At 45.1% G+C, this 8,620-nt stretch overlaps 1 protein-coding gene across 2 annotated transcripts in view; it reads left to right on the forward strand.

Annotated features, from left to right (window-relative positions):
• Nucleotides 1–2,620, forward strand: part of TENM1 (teneurin transmembrane protein 1) — a 257,419-nt gene extending 254,799 nt beyond the window's left edge. For both annotated transcript variants that reach the window (XM_035902110.1, XM_035902112.1), the window contains 2 exons: nucleotides 255–397; nucleotides 1,862–2,620. In XM_035902110.1, the coding sequence (XP_035758003.1) occupies nucleotides 255–397; nucleotides 1,862–2,620 (902 nt within the window). The remainder of the gene's footprint in view (nucleotides 1–254; nucleotides 398–1,861) is intronic.
• The last annotated feature ends 6,000 nt before the right edge of the window (nucleotides 2,621–8,620 follow it).

Below are 8,620 nucleotides of genomic sequence, written 5' to 3' on the forward strand. Positions count from 1 at the left end.
GGAAAGAATGGAGGCAGCTTAATTTGAATTTTTTTCCATTATAAATAAATAGAAGGTACAGTATTGATTTGAGTATAGCTATGCTTTGTAATCAAGTAATTTGTGTGCCACAAAAAATGCTGTAACCGGTACTGAAAACATAAATTGATGTGAAATCATTATTTCTGCATAGCTGGCATTTCTTCAGACTACCCTCACTTTTTCGAGGATTTATATATGTGCCTTACTGCCAGCATCCTTTTCTTGTTTTGTAGACATTGGAAGTTGGCTAGAGCTGTTTGGTTTCCAGTTGCACAACGTACTACCTGGATTCCCCAAACCAGAGATAGAAGCTTTGGAGACAACATACGAACTTCTACAGCTTCAAACAAAAACTCAAGAGTGGGATCCTGGAAAGGTTAGCAAAAACTCTGTCCAGTTGCTTCTAATACTAAATTATGGAATTTTATTAGAAAATACTGGAGACTGAGGAAACAACGTGAAATTTATCTGTCAACATAATAAGCAAGGCAAATACTCTAACAATGCTAGAAAGTTTAACGTCGCATTATGTACAGGCATCAGAGCGGAGGAGAGTTTAGAGGAGAAGCTTTTAGGAACACAGTGAAGAAACCTTGCAGCTGTTTACAGAGAAACCATCCAAATTTGAGGGGCAGGATACGCAAAAGGGTAAAGGTGTTTGTCTGAAAGTTGAAAAAGCTACAAAAAATGTTGTGGAAATAAAAAATTAAACCCACAGATTTTCATCTTTGTTAGCAAAGATGCCACAAGAGATGCAAAATCACTGAGGGCATAAACAGCTTTACCAGTCTGTACCTCTGCATAGTTATTTCAGGAAAACAGAAATGTTGCTATGGATTTGTAGGGGAATCTGTAAAACTCAGCCTTGCTCCAGGGCTTATTTTCAGTAAAGAAGAGACATACAGCAGCCATCAGGGTCTAGCAATCAATGTAACTGCAACAGGACCAACGACCACTATTCTGAGCAGGTGTTCATGTTTTGCATTTGACCGTATAAGCATCTGGTAACAAAGAAATAGGATTTTGCAAAGATGAGAGAGAGAAGATGCCTTTCCTCTAACATCATCAGGAAAAGGAAGTATAAATTAGTGTTGGGAGTTCATGTTAGTAGCATTGAACACGCTCCTATTCCCATGCAGCAATGACTGCACTACGTGCAGAGGGCTGGAGGGGCAGAGCTCATTCCAGGTGCAGGAGCCTGTCCATGTAAAATTGTCACTAAGATATTAAAGAAGCCATTACAAAGGCACAGAAAAAGTGTAGTGATAGGCATAGTGTTAAAAGACAAATAGATGGTTGGAGTGAGGGGTTTTTTCGCCTCAATGGGGAGCAAGACCTATGGACCTGATGTACTTGTGTGGTTCCTACTGTTTTAGTGTCTTGAGACCTTCTCAGCCTGCTTTCCTTAAAGAATGGGCTATAAAAATGTTATTGCTATTTTACAGAAGACATAATTAGACGCACAGAGACTAAGCACAGAATCATGTGAGGGAGTACAGCTTTGAGTTCAGGTTTCCCCACGCCTAAGAGTCGAAAGGCCAGCCATTAGAATAACAACTCAAAGAGGGGAGGAAGAAAAGAATAAGCACAAAAATAGCACTTGTGATAAACACATTTTCCATTTGTTTTCTAGAAACTAAAGAGTCCAAGAGACACAAAGCAATACCTTAGGCAATTAGAAAGCTTTGGCATACACCCCGGCTCTGTAGATGTGCATGATGTTTTACAAACAAATTAAAGATCCATTCTAAGCAATTAAGAGATTAGTAGGGTCTGTGAGACACTATAATGAACTGCAAGATGCCTCTCCCACAAACTTTATTGGTATTTTCTTTTCCAGACTATCCTTGGTATTCAGTGTGAGCTACAAAAGCAACTCCGAAACTTTATATCCTTGGATCAACTTCCTATGACACCCAGGTATAGCAATGGCAAGTGCTATGAGGGAGTGAAGCAACCAAGATTTGCAGCTATTCCTTCAGTATTTGGAAAAGGCATCAAATTTGCTATAAAGGACGGTATAGTGACAGCTGACATTATAGGCGTGGCTAACGAGGACAGCCGGCGCATCGCCGCCATCCTCAACAACGCTCACTATCTGGAGAACCTGCATTTCACCATAGAGGGCCGAGACACGCATTACTTCATCAAGCTGGGGTCTTTGGAAGAAGATCTGGCCCTAATCGGCAACACCGGAGGACGACGCATCTTGGAGAACGGCGTCAACGTCACAGTGTCGCAGATGACTTCGGTGATCAACGGGAGGACTAGACGCTTTGCTGACATCCAGCTGCAGCACGGTGCTCTGTGCTTTAACGTTCGCTATGGAACAACGGTGGAAGAAGAAAAGAACCATGTCTTAGAGATAGCCAGGCAGAGAGCCGTGGCTCAGGCCTGGACTAAGGAGCAGAGACGGCTGCAGGAAGGGGAAGAAGGTATTAGGGCATGGACAGACGGAGAGAAACAGCAGCTGTTAAGCACTGGGCGGGTACAAGGCTACGATGGATATTTTGTTTTGTCTGTGGAGCAGTATCTCGAACTTTCTGACAGTGCCAATAATATTCACTTTATGAGACAGAGTGAAATAGGCAGAAGGTAACAAAGAAAATCTCTGCCTTTGCGTCACCAAAGACTGCCTGTTTTTAAACGTAAAATGGTTTATTGTATTGGTTTTTCTAGATCAGAACTCTGTATATATAAATATAGAGGGAAAAAACATATCCAACTGCCTTTAAATGTGACAGAAGATGGTATTTTAATATTGTTCGTTTAACTCTTTGAGAGATGACAGTGATGATTTTTAGTTCTTGTGTGGCAGTATTCAAAAATTTCAGAAGCAGAGTCCTGACAGCTGAGCAGCGCGACCTGCGCGCGAGGTGCCGGGGGTGACACCGCACATCCCTGCGGGGTAGGGGAGAGCGCAGCGTGCTCTGCCTTCTTCTAAAGAAACACGACTTTTTTGTTGTTGTTGATTTAATAATTCACCAATTATTTAAAAGGTTACAGAGCCTGATTCTGCAACCCGTGTTTACTGGGCTAGTTTTTAGTCCCAGTGAGATCTCCCATAAGTTAAGGGATTGCGTACAGAAACCAGACTGCATATGGAAACTTTGTAGTTGCTCACCAACCCCGCACATGTCATTGCTCACAGTTGTGATCGAAGGGATTTTCTAACCCAGGAAACCCAGCTTGTATTGGAAACAGTACAGAAAGGCTGCCCCGTACGGCCTTTAGCTTTGCTCAGCCGTAGCCATCTCTCAGCCGCTCAGCGATGAACGGCCACGTTGCATCTACTTTTGCACGTGGGGGTCTCTCTGCCAAGGTTTCCCTCAGCACTGGGTTATGCTGGAGTCCGGCACAGCTGCTGATCTTCCAGCCGGAGGGGTGCTCGGCTCCGGCCAGGCATCCAGGGTGGCCAAAGAAGGGCTTTGCGAGCACTGCGGTCAACATCGGTGTGCTCCAGACTGGGCTTTAACCCAGTGCTTTTGGGACAACCCTCGTTTCTCAGCTGGGAAGGCCCACACGGTGCGGCAACAACAAGCTGTGCAGGATTGGGTCCTGTCTGTAGTCATTAGGCCAGGACTCGCCTCTTCGCCGATCATTTGGAAATTGCAGTGTTGTTGGGTTTAGGCATCGCGTTCTTTTCATCTCAAATGAATAATCCTGTTGTATTACTCATTTTTTCGAGTCTGAAGAAGATTGGTGGGTTGGGAGTCGATGAACCTAAGTGTGGCTAGTAAATATGTTGATAAACAGAACATTTTGGGGATGACTCTTCACTTTTCAGCTCAATATCTAGAGCACTTAGAAAAGCATTATATTGCATGGGCAGAAATTTTTATTTCCCGAGGTATCATGCGCTGCTGGCACAGTTATTTCATAGCAGAGTAGGTGATCCTTCTTTCAGCTTGTCATTTTTTAAAGACCTGATAATCGGGAGGGGAGGGCACATGGGGAGGGGGGGAATGGGTAAGCAGATCTCTTTTACTGACTTTCAGAGGGAGCTAGAAGTCTTGTTATAGAGCCTGTGTATCCATAACAGTGATGTTATTGCACATTTGTTTCAAAACAGACGTAGTAAAGATACTGGAACGATTTCTGCTCATATTTACGGAAGGCAACAAAGTGCTTTCTTTGTCTTTCTTCCTTTCTTTGCAGTTTTCTTTTTTCCCTTGTTTTTGGGCAAGTGGAGCAGACTGTACAGAAGTTAGAGATGAGCCTGACCTGGCACCCCAGGCCTGAACCCCTCCGGGGGTTTGGACTCGGGTCTCAGCCTCACACCATTAGTGTCTCTTCCCAGAATCCTTCCGCTCCCCAGGAGCCAGCGCAGCTTTGGGGGTGCAGGATCGGGCCAGAGCCTGGTCCCCAAAGCCACCCTCTACTCCCCAGCCAGGGGGAACTGTGGACCAAAATCTGCACATACGCATTTTGATCAGGCTCATCATTAACTGATGTACAGAATTGGGAGCTGACAGCATCCAGGTTTGACAGCTCCGATTTCCATAATTTTCCATACAATCATGGAGAATTTGAATACCTCCACACCAGCCTAAAAATGGACCTTCAAATCCTTGAGCCTCTAATATGCTTTTAATCAATGAAGAATAATTTATGAATTGTATATAGAGAGTGCATTCATAAATGTGATGATGTATTTTATCACTGATCCAAGATGTCAATATTAGAGTCTATTTTACTTATATTTTAAGCGATTATACTTTTTTGCAATTCACTAATGAGGTATCATTTTCAGACTGCTTTAAATATCCATTATAAACAAATATTTGAAGCTATTAGAATTACCTTGAACTGTGCATTTCTAGTATGTAATACATATTTAGTTAGCTTGTGCCTTTAGTTTCTTAAAGTTATATTTGTATTATATGCAGGAAATGCACTTTGTATTACCTACAGCTGTGTTTTTTAATACTGCCTTGATTACTGTTGTTCTCATATTATGCCAAAAGGTCAAAGCGTGAAATGTGTTACGAATTTGTCACTGACAGTAGATTTGGCATTTTCGCAGCTCCTGGGTGCAGTCTAAGGTACATTTTTGAACAATATTTCTTATGAGAATATGGATGTATAAAGAATCACATGACATTACATGGCCCGGTTACAAAAAAAAAAAAAGCCTTCATCGTAACAGTTTCAGAAATTCAGGAAACTAAATAAAAACGTCGTGTTGAGACAGCAGTGCTAAAGAAATGAGCTAGTACTGAAAGAGCACTGGAGACCGGAGTCGTAGCTACACGTGGGCCAGCCAGCAGTGGTTCATGAGAACTATAGCAAACAAATAGCTTTGGACCATCTTGTTCATGAAGAACCTCAGATGGAGGCAGGGAATATTTCAGTCTCCATTTTTGGTTTTTTCCCTAGTAGTTAGACCAATTTTTCAGTGTTGTTTTTCGTAGTTTTTCTTTTTCTTTTTTTTAATTTTGCACTATAGGCCAGAGACCCAAATGAGAAAAAGCAAAAAAGAAAAATAATGGCATGGAAATTTATACTGTTATTTAGATCAGATAATTTGATGCTAGCATTCTGCACTGCAAACAAGGTTCTGAAAGTGGAAAAAAAGAAATAAAATAAAATAAAAGCCACTATTGCACACTATCCTGTAGCAAACACCTACGATGAGAAATACGTGCTATATTTTTTATGACAGCCAAACAAATAGTGTGTACAAGTAAGGTTTCCTTTGCTTTCATATTTATTTAGCAAATCTAGAACATTTCAAAGGTATAAATATATATATATAGATATCTATGTAGAACATAGCCAAATAAATATATATGAACTGGTCAATGTGCAACTCGGTATACACATCCTAGCTGTTTGGTTTGAGCTCTTTAACGCCCTCTCAGCCCTACACTCGCCAGGCCGACGCGGCCTCTCCTTTCGGCCACGGGCGGCCGCGGCCGGGCTTGCAGAGCAGCGGCTTTCCCCCGGTGACCGGTGGCCATCAGCGCTGCGGGAGGCCGAGGCGCAGGTCCCAAGGGCAGAGCGGTTTAGGCAGAGGAGCTCCTCTTTTAGCCTGAGCAAAAGGAGATCGGCGGCTCCCCTGGCAGGGCGTTTGGTAGCTTGCTCGGGGGGATTCGCCGTAGCGCAGCTGATCCCAGGCGGTGACACCCAGATCAGGCTGCCGCCGGCAGCCGTCAGGGTTTTCCCCGTCAACTGCTGGCTGTTCTTTAAACCCATCCTTGATACAAAACATTACCAGGTCGAAAGCGCCCTGACTGTCAGAGGAATCGCTTCTCGGCAGAAACTGGGAACGGTGGAGTCGGACTCGCTGTGGATTTGTCCGGGCATTTGTCACCTGCCATTATTTGTCTAAGGAAATGTGTTTGACAATTTCCAGTTTTTCCTTAGATCTCGTGGTGGACTTTAGCCTTTTAATAAATGTTAGTATATCAGATCGTGTCCTTGACAGTATTTTACTTGTATGAACCATGATAAAACATTAAAACCTTCATACTCTTCAGGCAGAAGTGTCAATAAAGGAGAAAGAGAAGCATAGCATACGATATATGTCGAAGTAACGTTCCTTTTCAGCTTTCTCATCAACAGTAAAAATGTTTACAATGTATGCCAAGATCTTCAGTTTCTGTCTAACACCAGTTAGAGGTTCTGATCTTAACAGAAATTGTGTTATAATGGCCTCAGCCTCGTTGCTAGGAAACAATAGATCCCAATTTTTTTATTCCTGCTCTAACTCCTGTGCTGAATAGTGACTGGATACTGTACAGGTTTATGTTATATGGCTGCAGTTAAATGGTCTGATGCATTTTGCTCTGGGTTTCAGGCCAGAAGCATGCATTTTCTACAAGAACATCCCAGCAACACGCTGTAAATACTGAAAGTTAATATATTATGTGTCGATATTTGAAAAAGAAAGTACTTTGACTATTTCATTTTTAAAAAATAAAGGTGCAAACTGATGGCGTGTGACGTTGTCTTTGTTTACACCGTGTCTTGGGGATATTCTGGTCGTGCCAGTAAAAGGTGCTTCCATCCAGCTAAAGTAAGGGCTCCAGACAACATTGGTTGAGTCAGAAGTTGAGGGCAAGGGGTTGCTAAGCAAGAAGGGTTTAATTTTACTTCTGATGCACCAAAGTTCATGCACATAACTCAGCAGGTTTCACTGCAGGTGAAAGCCCAGGCAGTTGCTGCGCAGAATCCATCAGAACAAACAGGAGGGGGGGAAAAAAAAAATCTGCTAAATGCCTTTGCACTCCCAAGAACTGAGTGGGTGAAGTCAGGGGTGGTGGCAGGGGCCGGGGAGCAAAGGTTAAGTACCTGCGCGTTCTGTAGCGCTGCCTCAAATAGATGATGATGAACGACTGTGTGTATCGAACGCGTGCGCGTCAGGGAAAACAAAAAAGCCCGGCGCATGCAGCAGGGAGGAGGAGACGGTGAACCGGGGGCGGGGGGCAGGAGGAGTGTTTGAGGCTAAAGGAAAGGTTACGTGGTGAAAAACAGATCGGAGCAGTTGGGCTGGGCCAGAGCCCAGCGCAGGGGCTGAGGCTGGAAGAGCTGTCTTGGCTGGCAATAAGGAAGCGAGGCCAAAGGGATGCTCCAGTAGAAAAGGGAAGAAAACCAGCCCGGGAGATGGTATTGATTTAGTGCTGCAGGAGGTCTGTCTCAAAGGGGAGGGCTTAGCAGGGGCAAAACCCGAGCTGCGGCAGGATTAGTTGCTGCAGAGGAGCGGCATGGCCTTCGCTGGGGAGAAGGCAGAGCAGGGAGGGCTGGGGCAGGGGACCGAGTCCCCACAGTGAGCTGCAAAATGGGCTGTGAGAGCAGCGGCGGGAGGCCGGGGGGGGGGGGCGGGGGGGATAAACAAACATCAACTCCTTGCCCCACAGGTACCATGAACTTCTCTCTCTCTCTTTCCACCTTGTTTAAGCCTACATCCATTCCAGGCGCTGGGGTACCCAAAAGAAACAACACAAACAAGCCTCCTTCTTAATAATTTACATCAGAAACTGAAGCGACATTCTCAGCTTTAAATAAAAATGGCATCTCCTGGCCTATTTTATGTATTTTTTAGAAGAATGATGCACTTCTGGAGTCAAACCAGTTATCCTCAGCTCACCGCACCACAGAGGGGACAAGGGGCTGCTGCTCTTGTGCCACAGGGTTTGTGCCGCAGCACTGACAGCCTCAGCCTGTGCTTGCAGGCAATAGGACAATCCCGTAGGAACCAGCCCTTGGGCAACGTGCTGCCCACTGCATTTATCCCCAACGCCGTGCAATCGCCTGCCAGGGACCATTCCCAAGCACTCCCTTTCCCGCTCCAGGTAAGCCAGGAGTTTAGACCCAGCACTCGGAAAGCAAAAGGGCTCTCCCGGGAAGCCTGGGGGGGCACGCGCTCTGCCAGCACCCAGCAGGATGGTTTGCTGGAGCACAATGCTGGAGAGTCATGGCCAGGCACCAGGCGCCCAGCAAGCACGGAAACCTTGCAGGCACGGGGGAGGGAAGGTTCAATGGGCACAGGTGACAGCGAAGCAGCGGGTCCTGCGGAAGGTGCGCTCTGTGCCGGCGGTGGGCAGGGCAGCGCCTCAGTGGCTGGCGGTTGCTGAATTATGTGACGATTAAAAAA

This window comes from Egretta garzetta, unplaced genomic scaffold (assembly GCF_000687185.1).
Source record: "Egretta garzetta isolate BGI_Z169 unplaced genomic scaffold, ASM68718v1 scaffold411, whole genome shotgun sequence".
NCBI classification, from domain to species: Eukaryota; Metazoa; Chordata; class Aves; order Pelecaniformes; family Ardeidae; genus Egretta; species Egretta garzetta.